The sequence below is a fragment of the Corvus cornix genome, chromosome Z, assembly GCF_000738735.6.
Source record: "Corvus cornix cornix isolate S_Up_H32 chromosome Z, ASM73873v5, whole genome shotgun sequence".
In the NCBI taxonomy this organism is placed as follows: Eukaryota; Metazoa; Chordata; class Aves; order Passeriformes; family Corvidae; genus Corvus; species Corvus cornix.
Window position 1 is genome coordinate 38,682,615 of NC_046357.1, and position 19,954 is coordinate 38,702,568.

Here is a 19,954-nt window from a genome sequence, read left to right on the forward strand (position 1 = left end):
TTTTAGTTCACGAATTTCCATACAAGGAAGCCTAAGAAAAAAATTTTCTAAAGTTTAAATACACATAGCTCTAAACACAGAAGTTATTGTTAAATGATTTAAATTTTCCTAACAACAGCAAAGGAAATACTATGATATGCTTATACTAATGGCCAGCTGATTGACTTTCAGTAAAATTAATGTAGGTAAGAAACGGAAAATTAGTTGGGTTTTTACGTGGTTGTTCCTTAGGTTTTGAATAAAGTTCTATGGACTTTATTCTATCAATGTAATCCTAGTTAAATCTTTCAATACCAACTCCAGATTTGTGCAAGAGTCTTACCAAATTTAATTGTGTATAAGAATTGAAATTATGTTTTACCACATAAAAATTTCATCATGGGATGTGATCAAAATCAGTGGATTAACCTAAATAATCCAGAGAACTTCTCAACAAAGCAAAGGTTGTCTGAAACCTTGAGTTCATAAAATAACATTTTTTTTATCTGCCAGGTTGAGAGTGTAAAAAAATGTGAACATTACAGTAGTTTCAATCCAGAGTAACAAGTAGAGCTGCAGGAGTGATTCAAAAGTGACAGTGAGAGGCAAGGGGTAATGTCTGACACTTGGAGCACAGTCAGGACAATACATGGATTTTTCTGCCTGGGTGTGGAAGGCTGCTGGCAGAAGTAGTACACAGCTACTGCTTGCAGGACACAGTCACGTGCAGTCTGGAGTAATTTGAGTGTTACTGCAGGGACAGACTGAAGATAAAGAAGACCACAGAGTTACAGAAAGACTCTTTTCTTTTGTTTAGTCTCCAAAAAGAAATCAGGCATAGCTGAAGAGAACATCTAGGAGAGGTATACTTTTTCTATTCCAGTCCATGTTAGAATAAAAATTGCTTCTCCAGGAGTATTCTGTTTGTTACTTTAAAAGACTCTGGCCTCCACTGGAAGTACAGGTTTTGCAACAGATTTATTGTTTTATCTTCTCATCTTGTATCTGTCTCATAAGACCCACAATGTAAAAGTTATGCAGTCTATATTTCAACATCACTTACAATGCCAACAGTATGCACTGATGTAGAACCAATAATTTTGGAAGCACTCAAAGCATTAGTAAGATGGAGCCACTTGCTAGCTCTGGAAAGTGCAGGGAGAAAATGTATCTTAAAATGTTGCTTCTACAAGGAAGTAATAAGATTACTCTTTCTAAGCAGTTACTATTGAAGGCTTTTGAAGTATGCTTTGTCAGTGTCTCTGGTGTATTTTTTCCATGTAGCTAGTCCACATCTCTTCCCTGGTAGCCAAGCCTCCATTTTGCAATCACTTACAAGCATACTTAGCTCTTACACCACAGAGCCTCCCATGTGCAAGGAAGTTCAACAACAAAGATAATTGCAACTTCTAATCCTGTCCATACTAGCTTTTACATAATTAAAAGAGCCAGACCAATAAAAAGCAACAGTCCTTACAGTAATTTGGAAAAGAATTAATGACAAAACCCAGAAGCTATAAAGAGAGCTGTATCAGAAACTGAATATTGTTGCATATTATTATTATTAAAAAATCATGGTGCTAATTACTTTAATAACAGACTTTGGATACAGATTAGACGCTGAAAAGACGAAGAAACTTGAAATACATGTTGTATATCACACACGTTTTTCCTGTAATACTTATTTTATTCACAAAATGGACTAGGAACCTTACATAATTGTGCAAAGCAGAAGTTTTATTTTGTTGGACTTTACCTTGATTCATGCAAATTAGACATCGTGTAAAATATGATTCCTCATATAGACCTCAATTTCAAGGATCATTCCTGGCTGGAAAAGTGCTTTAAACACATTTGAAGTTAGACAACTACCACTGCAGACAAATGATGTAAAATTCAAATCACATGACAGGAGTTTTAAAAGTCAGAATAACCTCAAAAGAAGAAAAGGAGCTATAAACCCAGGCAAAACTGGTCCATGCGCTTGGAGCTCTTTCAAAGTGCATGTGCAGCAGCCATGGAAATGGCAAGAGAATTCTGTCCATGAGCATCCAAATTCCACGCAGTAACAAGAAGGGTATAAAAGGATACACAGAAAGGTGTGTGGTGGGGACTATTTCTCTGCGCACTCCTTGAGCAGGGCTTTTGGAATACTGAGAGCTCTTCAAAGCCCGGCTCTGAATATTTTGCTGGACTGGCCCCCAGGTAACTGATGCTAATGTAGTTTTTATGTATTTTATGATGACTGCGGTTTGTACAGTAATGATCAAATTTAATCCTACCTGCAATAATAATGTTGAAAAAATGTGGTTGTTTGTTGTAACATTAGACTCTGTTTGAATTGGAGTCTTACTAAACATTTATTTAGACAAATTCTATAACAGGAAGAACTCTTCAAGCTATAGGTAGGCAATATCTCTTTTCTCCAATTATCAACACTGCCTGTAAATATATCTCTACCTACTTAAAGAATGAACTTTTTTGTTGGTCAGATTGCTATATTCTTTGTCTATGCACAAATACAGTCAGGAGACCAGAGCTCTGATTTGCAGCTTGAACAGGAGACAGAGAGTACCTTTTTTTTACATTACCAAATCATTGGTGTGGTAATTTTTTTTAAAATTCATTGTAGGCTGAAGAGATATATGGATGTGGCAGCCAACTCTGCATTCAGCATGAGACAATCAGGTTCTCCTAGGTACTGAATTAAATGTATACATCTAAAATCCCTGGCTGTGTGACATGCAAAACCTGTAAATCTTTCAGCAGTGGTAGCTGCAGGGTTTCCCTGGGGCTGTTAACAAGCCTGTAAGAGTACTACATGGATTGTGTGAAAGCAGCTAGAGAGAACCCAGAGTGAAAGAAGTTTTTGGGAACAAACTTGGTCCTCAGAGAAGAGACACTTCTTGTAGATTCAGCATGGGAAACTGAGAGAGTACACTGCCTGCTGTAGTTTTCCAGAGAATGATGTTAGAATCACTAGATTAGAATTAGGTTAGAATAACCGGCTATATATTCCCTGAAAAGAGAAGAGTGTACCAAAGAAACATTTTGATCCTACTCATAAGAAAATCTTGGCAAGTCCCAGCAACTGGTGAATCGCAGTAATCATCTCACTGACTTTGTACACGCCAAACCAAAGGCTGGAAGATGACATTTGCCTTTGTGGTAGTTGTACGGTATAGATTAAAATCAGTGTAAAGTTTGCTCCCATCAGCAAATTTCAGATGTGGTATTGTGCAATCCAACTTAACTCAGACAAATGCTGATTGGAATTTGAGCTTCCAGATGACATCTGCAGGAAATTTGCTGAGAAGTTTGTACAGTAAATTCAACCTGTCTTTCTCTGCTGAAGGGGAGTTCTGTAATGTTCTTCCCATACTTTGTTCTGAATCTTCATAGAGATTGCTGAACATAAGCAGTGGGAGAATCTACTTACTTCTGACTTACCTCTTCTCCCTGTGTGAGCCGTGGTTGGGGTGCACAAGTGCACCCAAGGAATGTGGAGGCCAACAGGACCATCAGTGCCATGCAGGCTGCGATACAGCCCTGCAGATTTCAATGACACTTCAGGTCTTTTTTACCGGCACACTTGTGGCCAAGTGTATCACTGATAACCCTGCATTTTCTAGTGGATTTTAGGGAGTGACAGCTCCCTTTGGAATACAGGCATGAAAATCCTTAGTCTTTTTATACTGCTGTCAAATAATGCAGTATTTTTTGTATCTTGTTGCTTTCTCAATCATGCAGAAAAGATGGTTTTGTACTGATTTTGTAATGTAAAAGAAAGTAGAAACCCTGTGTGATTTCAAGTTTCACTTTCTGACTCAACTCTGCCCCCAGTGAATAGTAGAACTTTTGCTATTTAAATATCTTTCTTTGTAATTTATGTATGTTTTAATACTCTTAAGGTTTTTAGATACTTGCATTAGTATTTTATATACAGTTTTCAAGTTACCGGTGTAATATTTACATGTGAGAAACCTTTTTCAGGATGCAAACCCCCTGCTTTATTTTGACAATTTTTTTTAAATAAAGTGATTTTTTTTAAATGACTACTTAAGATTGAAACAAAAGAGATCCCATATGTGTGGAATCTCCTGTTTGTTTTCATGTTTTGCCTGCCTCATGGTATGCCCAGCCCTTCAATTACGTCACTACTAATTTCAGCTTGGTTACTGGATATATTTTACAATTATACAGTGTGTCTCAAAGATAATCCCCTTGAAGATAACAAAGCATATGGTAAAAAATTGTGGCCTTGGTATGAGCAATTTTTTGTCTTGTGAACCAGGTCCTTCAGAGGTCATTCAAACTCTCTGCTGTGTAACAGGATCTCTGGGATACCTAGGAAGCCAACTTTCCTGTGGACTTTGTGCCTTTGTGAGCAAAACTCACACTTTCCTGACTACAGGAACCTACTCCCTGAACTACTGATTCATTGCTAGCTCAACCCCCACCTCCCACTCCTTAGGATATGTTCTGGAGGAGCCTAATGCCCAGATCATCTGTCTTCAGATGAAATATTTTAGTGTTGGAGTTCCTAATCTATTGTAGAAGGGAACTGAGTAAAATCTGAACTGTCCCAGACTTCATAAATTGTAGTGAAGTCACTGTTTACTTATGGCTCCGTGATCTCTGAGCAATACCTGTGTGCTGTGCATGCTAATGACCTGGCTGTGAGAGCCCCATGAGGGACCCACATCCTAGGCAATGGGGAGGTATGGGTCTTGGGGAAGGAGGTTAGTGTGTCATGCAGGGCACCCCTGTGGGGACCGTGATTTGTGTATTTGGCCTACCCATGCTGGAATTCAAGGTCTGACCCATGGCAGGCAGTGTTTACAGCCATAGTAGTTGTATTTATGGATTAATCTTCGAGTACTTGGAAAAAACCCAAACAAACCCAAATCATATGTCTGTATATTTGGTTAAATTATAAACATTATTTGAAAGAGCTAAAGTTGCTGTTATTATCAGCCATTGAAGGGAAAATCCTTGACTATTATATTCTGTAATTTGGCTCCATGCAGAATCATCCAGATATCAAAGTACTACTTAAGCTCATTAGTGCTCCCTGCTGTCCCTGAATATAACTTTGTATCTGGCAGTAATTCCTAGGTAAGTAGGCTACTGTCCCTTAGGCCATCCACATGTACGTATCCCAAAGCAAAGTCATTCAGTGACCAGTTAGATAAAGAAAGAATGGGAACATGGCTATTGCACTATATTGATGAATCTAAAATGCATTTCAAGCATGTGTCTGCACACCACCCAACCAGTTCTTGCAGCTGTCAGTCATCACCTGGTATTGAGATCTCCCATCAGACCTTCCAAGGACTGCGGTATGAAGCCAGGTGAGTGCTTTGATAGACCCCTCAATAACATACTGTGGTCTTGGCAGCAACAGAAGTAGCTGATAACCTTCCCCTGAGTCAGAAGCATATTCTGCAAGTTCAAGCAGCGTATTTTTTTATATACTCTTATCAGCTCAGCGTTTTCTGATAACTGAATTAAATTTATCTGTGTGTTGCTTTGTGTTTTCTTATATTTGCCATACTATTTAATATCAGTTCCTCAAGCACCAGACTTTTCAGGTGATCTTTCCAAATACTAGCTTCATAAGGACTGTTTGGCCTCTAAGATATGGCAAAAAAGAGTGCACTTTGATATGTGTTGAAGTAAGTTTGTGGTTTTTTCCTGCATAATTTACAATGCTAAGAAACCTTTAAGAACCGTCTATTTGTAAAAATAGTCTAGAATGCTTTTTGAATAAGGAAGGGATGGCAGTCCTAATATGTGATGCAAAATTCATCTGATGGATTTACATTGTGAAGTTGCAATTGGGCAGTGTTTGCTTCCATTGCTTGATTGGGGTCTTTTGGTTGTTCTTTGTTGTTTTTTGTTTCTTCCCTTTGGGTGGCGTATTTGGTTTAGATTGTTTCATTTATCTGGTGTCTTCCTGTTAGATGTCTGCCACATTCTGTGCAGTAAAAACTATTGCTGCAGTAGCTGAAACATAGAAATGGGTTACTTGTCTCACAGAGTTCTCAGGCACCTCGGGTCAACAGGGTATGAGGTATTAAAGCGGCAAAGTTACCAAAAGACAAGAGTGACCTGTTTTTACAACAGGCAAGTAAAATTTTGCTGAGCTCTGTGCTCAGGAAGCTGTGCTGCTGTTGGTACACACCAGTTCACACTTGCTGTGCAACAGTTTGGAGATGCAGATTTCATATTGTAGTCATCACTGTTGCTGTAACTCTGAGAACTCCTGGAAAACTTATCCCTCTCCATGTGGTCCTGACGGTAAAGCAAAAAACCCCTTCAGACAGTGATAGGCTATGACCTGCTCCTTAAGTCTTCATCATTGGCTCAGCTCCCTCTTGCAATTCCCCTTTTGGATGGAGAAATATTTGCTGCAGAGACAGAAGGAAATCTAAAATACTTGGCTTAGAAAGAAAAGATTCCTTCTCTAAGAGAAGCACAAAAATCTGTGTCACCTGAGAGTCAACCTGCATGTGGGCTTAAATCCTGCTATTGAGTTCCCATGTTGCAGGACTGTAAGACAAAAAGTGTTATGTTATTATTAATGAGTGGGTGTCCACAACTGGCATCTCAGCTGATAAGGACCTTCTTCCATAACTTGTGGGCTGACTGTGGCTGATGAGGTGAATAATCTGTTTTAAATACTCGCTGGTTTGCTTCACTATTCACTATGCAGTTGAAAGCATTTATCATTTCTGAGAAGCATATATTTATAGCTTTTCTTTTATGTTCCACATTAAAGGGCTTTGCATATTTATTAGCTGATGGTAGCGAGCATTATATATTTCTCATTTGTTTGTGGTTGCCTGTATTTCCTGCTGTTAGCAGTCCAGCAGAAACCAAAGGAAGAGCTTACAGCAGAAGCGGCACTTAGGCTTTTACACTGGATTTTTTAAAGAACAACACATTCACACAGAACTACTTTCAAAACATGGACATCACAGACAGCTGGGCAAAATAACTGGAGTGCACCTTCTGTGTGACTGCTAGTGCTTATTTCTCTTTCCAAACTTTGCCACATCCCAATTTGCCCTGGCTGTTTTTCATTTCCTGTTTCAAAGGAAAGTGCTCATTTTTTAACACAGTGTTGATCCCTGTTTCAAGGCTGGTTAACTCTGGTGCTTGCTTTCTGCAAGCAAGGCTTTACACAAATGTATACACACTCTTGTGATGGAGGACTGGATGCTTTATTTTCTTTCCCACTTAGACACCAAATGGGGCGTGACTGCTGCTCCCTTAATGGGTCATTTTTTTCCCCGAGGAAACAAGTTTCCAAGGCTTGCACTCTTAAATTAACTTGCATTCAGTTTTCTGCTTTTTCGTTAGGGTACACTCATCTTTGGTAAGGTTTCTTTATATATCTATATGTATGTATTCCACAGGGTTCTCCTCCTGCTTCGGGCTGTGTTGGGATACTCCGGAGACTCACGCTATGGGCGGGCAGGCAGCTTGGGGACTCCACTCCCCGCCGGCAGCCTGGGGGATGTCCCCCGTTTGCAGGGTATCGGGCATTCCCACGAGAGTACCAGTCGCTGAGATGCACTCAAAACCAGGACAGGCACGCCCGTGGCGGGGAAGGCAAACAATCGCGCTGACCATTTCCCCCTCGGCGCAGCGAGCCCGACGAAACGGAGCCCCGCAGGGAGCCCAGCCGGGACCGGTGGGGCGGAGAAGCGGGAGGAGCAGGTGAGGGCGGAGAGGTGCCCCCGCGGGCCGCGCCGTGCCGCGCCGTGCCATGCCGGGGGCGGGCGCAGGAGGATGCTGAGGCCGGCCAGCGGAGCGCATCCTGACGCAGCGGCGGCCCGAGCCGCGGCGGGCGGGCGGATGGCGGGCGGCGGCGGGGCGCCGCGGGGCTGAGGGGTGGCGCTGCCGCCGCGCCGTGCCGCGCCGCTCCGCGCCGTGCCGCGCCGTGCCGTGCCGTGCCGTGCCGCGCCGTGCCGTGCCGTGCCGTGGTCGGCCGGGCGCCGCTGCAGGCTGGCCCCCTGCAGCTGCCTGCGGGGCGGCAGCGGCGGGCGGGCTGCCGGGATGATCCGGTTCCGGAGCTCCAGCATCAGGTCGCTGAGCGCGGAGATGAAATGCACCGTGCGGCTGCTGGACGACTCCGAGATCTCCTGCCACATCCAGGTGCCGGCGCGGGAAGGGGGCGGCGGCGGCGGGCGGCTCGGGGAGCGGCTCGCGGGTCGCAGGGCCCGGGCGGCGGCTGGGCTGGGCTCGGTTGGGCTGGGGCTGGGCTCAGCTCGGCTCGGCGCGGCCGCGGCGGGAGCTCCGCTCCCCGCACACCCCGTTCTCGGCGGGGGCTCCGCGCACCTGCGGCGCGGCAGCCGCGGCTGCTCCGCCGCCTCCCGTGCTGCGCCACGGCGTTGCACTGCACGGCGTGGAGCCCGGCCGGCCGCTGCTGGAGCCGCGGGATCCCTCGGGCTCCGGCATCCCCGGCACAGCGTCCCCGCGGGCGGGAGGAGCGCTCTGGGCTGCGGTGGCCCGGGCCAGGGGAACATCCCGGCGGCGACTCGCCCGTCCCGCGAGGCGGTAACGGGACGCCCCGGAGGGCACCGCTGGCTGCGGAGCCAGTGTGCGGGAGGACTCGCTCTCCCATGCTGGGAAAGCCCTGCCTTGGAAGCAAGGCCCGCGGCGTGTGGTGTCGGGAACCTCCGTTACCGAGATAGCGGGCAGAGTTCAAAATGAAGCGCTGCTCCCTCTTCCTCTTCATTTAAGACAAAAAATAACTTGGAGCAGGCTTTTCAGTGACAGTAGTTGCTGTGTGGTTGGGAAAAAACCACCTTCGCTGTAGTCCCTCTTCCTAATTACTTAGTCCCTCTTTTTATTCCTTCAAGTAATAAGAATCAGGATGCAAAGTAAGGAGCCTGTGATTTTCTGGTGGAGCAGCAATGTTTGTAATGTGTGAAAGCAGGGGTATTTCTGGTGTCCTAACAAGAACCATAACTCTGGTGCATTGTGGAATACAGATTCTTACAGTTTCTTACAGATTTAACTGCGAACACTAAAATCAAGTAACCCTCTGAAATTTCCATGGCATTCATAGAATCACATAGATGAACTTGGCATCCAGATCAGAATATGTGAGTGGTCTTTTAGGAAGTTGTTTGTCACTCACAGTTGGTGTTTCTGTCTCTCTGGCAACATGAAAGAACTACAGCTCAAAATCAAGTTGGTAACCTTATACAAAAACCATTATGGCTAAAAAACCAAGTGCCATGAAATGCAAGATCCATTTTCGCTCGGACCAAATTATGGTTTCTGTTAGTTCCAACAGAGCTATTTAACACAAGAATAGAGTAGGATAGTTCCAGTTAAAAGGGACCTAAAACAATCACCTAATCCGACTGCCTGACTGCACCAGGGCTGACCAAAACATAAAGACTGTTACTGAGGGTATTGCCCAAATGTTTCTTTTTGAGGCACTGGCAGGTTTGAGGCATCAGTTCTGTGAAATTCTAGTGTTTGACCATCCTCTTTGTAAAGAAGTACTCCCTAACGTCCAGTCTGAACCTCCCCTGATACAGCTTTGAGCCATTCCCACATCTCCTGTCGCTAAATCCCAGGGAGAACAGATCAGTACATCCCCCTCCACATCCCCCCTAAGGAAGCTGTACAGAGCAATGAGGTCACCTCTCAGCTCAGCCTCCTTCTCTCCAAACTAGACAAACCCAGAACCCTCAGCTGCTCCTCACGGGATGTGCCTTCCAGCCCTTCCACCAGCTCTGCCATCCTTCTCTGGACCATTCAAGGACCTTCCCGTCCTTCTCAAACTCTGGGGCCCTGCACAGCACACAGGACTCAGGGTGAGGCCGCACCACGGCTGCATCCAGCAGGATGATCCCGATCCCAGCTGGTGCTGCCGTGTCTGATGCAGCTGGGATGGGGTTTGCCCTCCTGGCTGCCCGGGCACACACTGCTGACTCACACTGAGCTGCTGCCCACCAGCACCCCCAGATCCCTTGCTGCAGGGCTGCTCTCCACACACTCCTCTCCCAGTCTGTGGTTGCGTACTAGTTACTCTCAAACAGCATGTAGCCTGGAAGTAACAGGAAGTTACACAGCAGAAAATATTTTGTACCTGTATCATTATAATGCTCTTATTAATGAAGAGTGTGGTTATAAGATTTATTGGGTAAGAAGCAGCATGGCCTTCAGAGTATTTTCTTGGAGTTTAATGCAAGCTTTGCATAACTTATTTGGCACCTTTAAAAATTAGTCTCTTTAAACAATCATAAATTTAAGGTCAGAATCTGAAATGGTGTTATTACAGCTCTTTGGATTTGTAGTATTCAACAGATTTACATGTGCTAAGAGTATGCCCTTCAGTGCCTACAGGGCAGAAAAAAAGAGTTACTTTAGGTGTTGGTCAAGGTGAGGCAATGAGCTCAGAACCAGTTATATGGTATTGCATTGTTGTGGCTCATTCTGCATGCAGGAGAAAAGTCACTGTTGAAAATGTTTTAACTATTAGAGTTCTAAGGATAGTTCTGAAGATTGAGTCTGTTATAATATCGATTAGAAGTTGTTTTTCTGGGTCTGCACACTGACAAAAACATTTAAAAGGTGAGAATAGCTCAGACTGTTTTTTACCCCCATGGGATTTTAGGTACTGAAATTCTAAGTATGTAAATACAGAACCTAGTATGAGGAATTACTTTGCCCTTGGTCACTTCACCAGAAACATGCAATTAATGATATTCTGTCATTCTGACTTGCTTGTCACTCTTTCCTTTGCCACAAACTTTGAACTGCTTAATAAGACAGCTACCCCTTACCTATCACTGTATATGCAGAGGACATATAGTATAGTTGTATAATTTATTTATGCTCCTGTGTGTGCATAGCTTTTAAGACACTAGACTAATGAATCCCAAACCACTCAACTTTCTGTCTTCAGTTTCTCTGTCAGGCCTGTATTTGAACTTCTTAATGTGGACAAAACTTGCTAGGAGCTTTAGCGATACTAAATTTTTTTTTAATGAAAGAACCCCCCACTTGCCTATTAGTTCTATATATGCATATTGATGCATGCTCACCGGGACAAAATAGCCCAGATGATGTGCTGCTGGGTTAACAGTAGAAACGCCAGGGTTTGCCAGCTGGAACATGTTGGACAGCTGTGTTTTGGTCATTAAGAGGATAAGAAAGCCTAATTCTACAACACTGAGAAATGTCATCAGAGTCTTCTAGGGACACAGGGTGCAGTAAGGAATCTGACAACTGAAACTCTAGCTGTGCATTTTCAGGGGAAAGGGAGGGGAGATATGTAGCTAGCCTGGCTGGTGAGGTGTGTAGATGTGATTTGCTGCAGTTTAGCACACCAAGTTCTACCAAATCCTACTTTTTAAAGTCTATCTTTCCAGCAGCTGGCTTGCACACATAGACTAGTACCACAGGACCCTGGCACCACTTCTGGGCAAAGATGCATGCTAATTTTCAGATGCACTGTAGATCTTTGGCCCTACAAAATATGCAACCAGAATTGTGTGTTACTCATCTAAAACACTGGGAGGTAGTTTTAGGGAAAGTAAGCAGGAGCAGATATATTTAAAAGCTGCATATGCATATGTGTGTATTTTTTTCCTTCTTGTGTAAATTTCAGTGTTTAGGTAGGCAAAGAAAATACATTTTTATTTCTATTATTAGAGTTCTTTCAAAGCAGCATTACATCAAGCCACCAAGCTAATAAAGTCTGCTTTTGGAAAGTACATATTTTAGCAAATAATCTAGTGACAGCATATGGAGCAGTGTGGAGAGAATCAGAAGTGAATCATGCATTTTCAGACTCCAGCCAACTAGTTATTGAGTTGTGCAGCTGCCATGTAGGTCACCAAGTTGCTCAAGGCTAGGTTTGCAGCTCAAAGGTCAAGATTCAGTGCGTCGTCCTCCTCATCTGAGACACTTTGTGACTGCAAAATAGATGAAGTCGTGACAGACACAAGAAAGGGCTGGGGCCCGAGGGACACCTAACTAATTCTTGTGGTGATGTTTATTTTCCCATATTTTTTGTTTGTGAAGGCTCTCTGTGACCTGTAGTCAGAAAGTCTTATAGCAGCAGTAGGGTGAAGCTGCTGTGGCACAGCTAAAATTGAGAGGTTATGAAAAACAGCCTGAAGGGCCAGTGGCCACTGTCTGTTTCCATTTGCAAGAGAAAGAGGTGACCTGCTTGTGCAGCCTGCCTGATAAAGCACAGAACCAAGGTTTGAAAGAGGGCAGTGGGGGGAAGTAGGTCTTCAAAACTATTGGAAATGAGTCTGAAGCAGCAAGAAGACCTCCTTTCTGGAGGTATTAATGAGATACATCTCTTTTGAGTCAATGACATAATGGGCAAAAACTTCCATTTTTACTTCAAGCAATAACTTCATGCACCAAGTTAGCCTTTTAGTAACAACAGCCCAGAACAGGTCTTGGTTTAACCCACACCACTTGGTCACTCCTTAATTCAAGTTTTGCTTTACTCCTTGAGATGATCAGGTCCAGCTGTGCACAGCTGGAGATAAGGTTGGCATGACTGAAGCTTTTCTCTCATTTGGAGCTTATTATTGAAAACGGTAGTGAACTTTCCTGTCTGTGTGTTTATTTGTAGAAATACTTCATGACTGGGTCTTCTTGTATCTCAATCCATATGTAAAATTGTGTTGTAATGGGGCCTTTTTAATGACACAAGTTTTGCTTTGTATGAGCTTTCCCATAAAAATATCTGTTTTGATATTTCCAAAAATATCAATTGTCTACAACACTGTTTTTTTCTTTTAATTGTATCTAATTAGTTATTTGATTGTTGCTTAAATGAAAAAGCTTGAATTTCTATGTGTGTCCAGATTTTGAGCAAGGAAAAGATATTAGTTTTAAAAACTGGTTTAGGAATCAGGAAGAAAATATAGCAGAGCAAAGCTTTGATTTATTCATGGTCTGTTCTTAGACCTTTTCACTTCTTTTGCAGAATTTAAAATGAAGGTGACAAGATCTGAGAAAGCTCACTTCTTTCTGCTGATGGTTCAACAGTGTAGAATGGTCTTGTACTTTACTAATCTAATTTTGGGAGCAGCTTCTGTGCAGTTTGAATACTGCTGCCTGTACTTCAGCTAATAATTTACTTGCTTGACTCTTTTTTTTTCTAATTTTCTTTTAAACGTGACATACACTGTTCTGTCTAGTTCTTTTTGTAGCACATTGATCACTGGAAAGTTGCCTACTTGTTTAATGTTTTCTGCTTGGTCTGTGTCTTACAGGCAAATGCTAAATTTAATAGAAATCTGCTAACCAGAGAACTCTATTTAAAATTCCCATCCCTCAATAAAGTGTAAAAACCAAAACAACATGCTGAAGCAGGCTGTGAAGTAAAAGAGTAGTGACCACAAGTCTCACTGTGAAGGTATGCTGAATGCCAATGAGTTAAAAAAATTAGTGGGAAAGGGAAGGCAGCATGAGAATGAAAGTAGTGGAGAAGTCAGAGATGAAAAGAAGGCAGAGAATCATAGCTGTGGAAAGGGAGAGGTTAAGGGATTATGTAGACAGAAGGCAGGAGATTTAATGAATTTATACTTATCCTGGGAGAGATGTTAGAAGCGTAACAAGCAAGAGCCTCAAGCTGCTGGATTGATACTATAGCGTCCAAAATAGTAAGATGAGATAAGAAAGGAGATGCAGGTTAGGAGGAATTCCTTTCCATGTTCTGTTGACACATTTTAGAAACTGCTCATTAGGGCTTGTATTCCTGAACTCATGCTTGAGGGTCTAATTGTACAGTTACAATTGTACTCTTGGTGAGAGTCGCACATGGGAAGACTCTCTAAGAAAGCTAAGCCTATGGGTTAAAGCTATCTCTGTTGTAATTGCATGTGTTTGATTAAAGTTGCTGTAATGTATTTGTTTTCTGTTTGTTTGTTGGAGTTTGATTGGTTGGTTTTGTTCTTGTTTTTTTACATTAATAGTTCTTAAGGATGTGCTCTTAGCTCCTTCCAGGGCTGAAAAAGAAACAGGAATAGAGAGTGCCACTAGAAGATTAGTAGGGTGTTATGAGTTCTCATTAAAAATTAAGAAATTAATTGTCTTGATGGATTTTGATATGTGTTTCTGAAACTTGGTGTTTGCTTAATGTTGGTTTCTTTGTCTCTGGTAAAGAAAAGGCACATACCTATGTGTAACACTGCCGTATTTCTACTAATTCATGAGCTCTGTTGTTCTTTCTTGCTATTTTAAATGAAAATACTCCGAAAGCTGGTTTATACAGGACTTTATCCAATATATACTAACCTGCCGCTGAACTGCTTTACTGTTGGCTAAAGCTTATTAATGATGAATTAGTTTTTTTCCACATTCTCATGTTGTCTGATTAAAGAACAAAATCTGAAAATTCTTTGTCCTAAAGACCCTAATCTTGCCTTTCCTTTTTAACTGCCTGTTTGCTTTGTGTCATGATTGACATTGTAATTCATATTTTGAACGTGTTTCAGTAAAAAAGAAACAATGTAGATGATAAGTAACTTAATGTACTGGTGGGTTTGGTGCTGAAACCTGGAGGAAAAAAAATTATGAAAAATACAGTCATCCTTACACTAAGTTGTCTATTTAAAAGGGACAAGCTAAAAGGAGAGTTGCCAGTTTAAAATGTAAGTATAATCTTTTCACTTTTACCCTCCTTTCATTTTTCTTTCAGCTTTGCATAAAAATTTCTGCATTCTTTATGGTCAGGCATGTTTGGACACTAGATGAACAGTAGATGTGGAGCTGAAGTAATAATAAAAGGCAACTAGAAAATCAGTAACACCATTCAGCTTATATCTCTGAACTGCAAATCATCATTTTGATCCTGTGTGATAGAAAAGTGACTCCTGTGAGATACAGAACACTTTGCAGGGACTTCATGCCCTTTTTTTCTTGAAAGGGCTTTTGGCACCTCACCATAGTTTTCTTGCGCCTTGAGACACCTTCACCTATATGAGCATCTTCAGTGCACTGACTCTATTCAATCTCGCTGAAGTGAGATTGAATAGAGGACACAGCCAAGAAGAAATAATTTGGTAGAATTAACTGGCCAAAATGAATAATTTGTAAGGAAGTCCTGTATTTTCACATTTTGTTTGTATTTTCCTAGGTTGAATTTCCTGTAGAGGTCAGAAATTATTTAATAGTGCGTTTCAATGCTTCTGAACTTACCTTTAAGAAAAGGAGAGATTAATGCCTTTTCTATGGGAAGGTGATATAGGGAGTCTGTATGGTTCTTGCTGGTCCCCTGTAACAGATATTATATTAAAAACTCAAGTTTTAAAAACTTAGGTTAAAGAATGGGAAAAATGGCAGCTGATTTTTCTCTTCCTCCTCAAAAAAAACCAACCAGGTGGGTTGGAGAGTGATAAAATGCTTGTGTTCTGTAGTACAGATCCCTGGGTATTTTGGCTTATTAAGTCAAACACACTGAAATGGCTCTCTTCATCTTCTTGTTGTTCTCTCTCTCTTTTTGCACTTCCCCTCCATTTCCTAGTGTTGATAATGTCAACCTGTTGACAAGGTTCATAATGTCCAGGTAATCCTTCTCTCCTTTTCCTGTTAAAGTCAAGCTGTCAGTGTATGACTTTGGCTGTGTCTTTCCCTGCTGTCTATGGAATATATCTCCTTATATAGTTCTTCATTCAACTGAGGCTTCTTGTCTGTTCCTTCATTTTTGATTGCTTAAATACTGTCTCATTTTTCTGCTTAGCCTTGCTTTCTCAGAGACCCACTCTAGACCTTGCAAATCACATTTTTGTTCTTTGTTCTCACTGTTTTAATTCCTTGTCTGATAGTGAAAACACAGATTTAATAATTCAGCAGTAAATAAATTAATATTAAATCTTATTATTTCTGGCATGAAATAATAATAATAATAATGATTATGATAATGATAACAACAAAAACAATAATAATATCAGCAACACACTTTCCTTTCTTCACACCTCTACTGTCAGTTACATTATCTTTTCCAGCTACAAACATTCAATTCCAAAAAGTGTTTCTGTTTTCCTCTTTTCAGGGTCTAACATGTTTTTGGTGGAGGTGTATTGAATAATCAGCTCTTGCCATTTCAGTGTGCTTGCCATTTCAAGATAGATGAGGTTCTATGGCAGTAGTAAGCCAAGTGTGAACAGTAATCATCATATTTGTGGTCGCTGTTCATGGGAGTTACTGAAGAATGAACACAGATGATCTAGTACTGCTACATTCAGAGGAAAGTTCCCCCTGCCTGGAAACTTCAGAGAAAATGTGTCATACCAATCCATACATGGTTCAGTAAATGTAAAACATTTCTCAAGGTTGTTCACTGCCAGAAAGGCGAAAGTAAAGGGTGGTATACCTTAAGTTCTTTTTCAGCAGAAGTGTTCACAAATGGAAATAACTCCTCCAATAGCTGGAAGTCTGGCAATTAAAAATAATTGCAGTAAGATACATAAGTATTAAGTGGCTGCAAAATCATTGCTCTTTAAATGCTTCCTTTGGAAAATATGTCAAATGAGTCAACATCTTCATTAAAAGTACTGTTATTTTTCCCTTGTTTATTTGAACCCCAAGAAGAAGTAAACAATTTGTATCAAAGATGGATTTTGCTCCTTTCAAATATATTATCTCACAATGATATTTTCCCCATAGCAACTGTCTTTGGATTAGAATTGTACTTAAAAAAAACACAAACCAAGATGATTTCCATCTGATTATTTTTTTCCTGATGTTGCAATATGTAAATTTGCTATAAAGGGGGAATGTTGCAAAGATAACTTTAGAACTTCTGACAACACCATGCAAAACATTTTCCATGCCATCAGCCTTCATGCCCACTTTTCACAGTTTTTCACATAACAGAAAGCTAAAAAGAAATGGGATTACAAAATGAAAACAAACACACAATGCCTTCATCTTCCAAACCCAAACAGTATCAGAAGAATTTACAACAGGACATAATTTGTTAAATATAAATAAATTGAATTTGTGAGGATATTGATGCATGAAGTTCAGACGGCAATGGTGTGTATTTCTTTTGTTTCCAGGTGCAGAGACTAGTCAAACTCTTTTGCGTCCAAAACAGCATGTCTATGTGTGACCTGCCTTTTGGGAATGGTTCCTGGACTCTCCTATCTGTTGCAGTGGGGGTTCTTGCAACACGTGTATCAGACAACGAGGCCCGTGGAAAAGTACCAGTCAATACTTGGGAACAAGTCGGCAAGAATGCTAATTAGGAGAAACACTACTGTTGTCGTAGCAGTTTGCTAACATGGGTGGTCGATTTCAACACTCCAAAATGCTTGGAGGGTTTTGGTAGTCTTAGTATAGATGCAAGCTCCATTTTCAAAAAGAGAAAAAAAGGAAAGAAAAAGATTTTCTGAATGACTAAAGATGCATTTTATAGTTCATTACTAAAACATGTGAAATGGTGGCTGTGTTCATGGCACTGTCATTTTAAGTGGAAAATCTGAAGTATTGTGAGGAGGATCTTCAACTGTTGTTGGTCGTTAAACCAGGAGTCACACTGGTCTTAGTAGGTGTTTACAAAGCATCTGCATTTAGAATATATGGCTGTAATCTTGGATTTGTACCTGTAATCTGTTCTGTGATGATGGTCTTGATTTTTGTCTGGGGAGAGAGGATGTCTTGTTTTGAGTGCTCTTAGCAACAGAGTCTAATTCAAAAGTCCTCTGCACAACTTCTGTTAATGGTGTTCTGTTGTTTTCACTTTTTCAAACACAAACTCCAGGCCCTGTAGAGGAGTGATAAATGAGATGTGGCTGTTTCTTTATTTATTTGAACAGTACTTGAAAAATGCAGATGAGATTGTCTATGGAGTGCTATACAGGCCACAGAAATACTACAGAACATACTTCTAGTCCTATTTGTTTAGGCTTTTCAGAACAAAAGGCAGCTGATCTTTTGCATTCACCCTATTAATTTAAAATTGAGAAACAAAGATAAATACTGCATAATCAGAGGATGATAGCTGCTCTCGTGTTGCATGGGACAGTTAACAGGGGTGCAAGTTAAAATCTGAAGCTGTGCTGTGCCAGCCTGAACTTTAGTGACTTCAAGGATTCATCTTGAGACATTCAGTGTGCCAGTCGGTGGAGTGCACCACATGCATTGACCCTGCTTGCTCCTGCTCTGTGTGAGTTTTCTTTAGTTCCGTCCTCGGTTACAGATGGTGCTGTGAGTGATTGAGTATGCACATTCAGCCATTCAGATAAAATCACTCCAGCGGCTCGAAGTCCCCCTGCCAGTTGCTAAGTGCAGATCCAGGGAGGCTTTCTGTTTTGACTGGAGAATCCGCTCACATTGCCAGGATTTCCGGATTAGTTTTCTTTATGGTCTGGCAGTTGGTACTTAACAGCCACTAGAATAGAGTTGAGCAGAAGTTGTCAGTCCCCAAACCAAACCATGCTGCTGGCTCGTGGGCATTAAAGCAAGGAGAGTAGCACATCTAAAGGCAAAATGAACAATCTGCACAGTTTCAGGACAGTGTGTTCAGGTATTTTTTGTGTGTGCACTATATGCACCAAAGAAGTAGCAATTTTCATCCTCTTAACCTTCTTGAGAATCAGAGGCTGGTTTGTATCTTGCCCAGAAGAATTTATGGTGTAATTTCAGTGAAAACACAGGGAGGGAATGCTTGATTCATGTTGTGATGATGAGACGTCACAAAGCAATTCATGCAGTTGCCTTGAGTTTAAACTTAAGTGTGGAAAAATGCTGCTGTAGAAGAGAAATTCTAGTAGCGGAATGCTGGTATATGTGGGCATGTGGAAAATCACACAGGCCAGTGTCCACAGAGGAGACAGAGGCAGAAATCAACTTCATTTGAATAAAGGGAGAGTCCCCTCTCTCCTTTGTGCTCATGGGGAAGAGAACAAGACTTCAGTTGTGTAGAGATTTCGGTCGTTAAGTGATGCAATGCAAAGATGGCAGTATTGGTTACATCTTACCAGTGTTTGCACCTGTATTTTTGTTTCATCCTGTTAAGTAGAAATTCTTTCCAGTGAAAGAACATAGTTTTTAAATGTACAATCACAACCACTGAGGTAATTTTTACTAATCTATTATGTTCCCCTCCTTATTTTATATTTCACATTTGCTTTAAGGTGTCAAGGGACGAGTTCTGTTTCAGCTAGGTTTGTGTAAATAACTTGATCTCTCCTGACTCTCTCTTTCGATCTGGTTTAAACTCAGAAAAGCAAAGAAAGTTAAGTCTCTGTGCATAAACTGGAAAGAACTTAGAAGGTTCAAAATATTCCCAGAAACGAGATTAAAACCAAACGAGGTTAGGTGTTGATGCCAAAAAATTGATGTATTTTATTTAATAGTAGAGAGGCAAAGAGAAGGAAAGAGAAAAGAAAGAAAAAGAAGGAAAGAAGGAAAGAAAGAAAGAAAGAAAGAAAGAAAGAAAGAAAGAAAGAAAGAAAAGAAAGAAAGAAAGAAAGAAAGAAAGAAAGAAAGAAAGAAAGAAAGAAAGAAAGAAAGAAAGAAAAAGAAAAAGAAAAGAAAGAAAGAAAGAAAGAAAGAAATGGAAAAAAGAAGTGTGCGTGGGGGGTGGGGGGACAGGGAGAGGTGACAGGGGTTAGATGGAAGCAGATCACCCATCCGAGGGTCTCAGTGACATCTCGTTGCTCCCCTCCATCCGCTCTGCTGGTGCTGAGGGTCCCCCGTCGCCGCCGCGGCCACACCGCTACACGCTGCCACACGCCATGTCACACTGCCACACGCCACCAACACGCCGCCACACGCCAAAGAGTGCAGAATTCCGTGGATTCATATACACTCTGGCCAGGTGCCAACGCCCACGTGCCTCCCTTGCAGGGGCCGGCTTGACAGTGTGCCTTGCAACACTGAGGGTCTGTTGCATCATCTCTGGGGCTCTGGTGCTCAGTCTGGGACCCTTTTGAGGGGGGCCCCTGTGATGGGCCATGTCAGCCCTCCT

At 41.7% G+C, this 19,954-nt stretch overlaps 1 protein-coding gene across 2 annotated transcripts in view; it reads left to right on the forward strand.

The window, feature by feature from the left end:
• Positions 1 to 7,968: 7,968 nt before the first annotated feature.
• The window catches only part of FRMD3 (FERM domain containing 3), a 136,373-nt gene continuing 124,387 nt past the window's right edge, over positions 7,969 to 19,954 (forward strand). Inside the window, exon 1 of one of the 2 annotated variants that reach the window (XM_039567277.1) lies at positions 7,969 to 8,145. In XM_039567277.1, coding sequence (XP_039423211.1) covers positions 8,047 to 8,145 — 99 coding nt within the window. In that variant the 5' untranslated portion in view covers positions 7,969 to 8,046. The remainder of the gene's footprint in view (positions 8,146 to 19,954) is intronic. The other variant, XM_039567276.1, reaches the window with a different exon arrangement.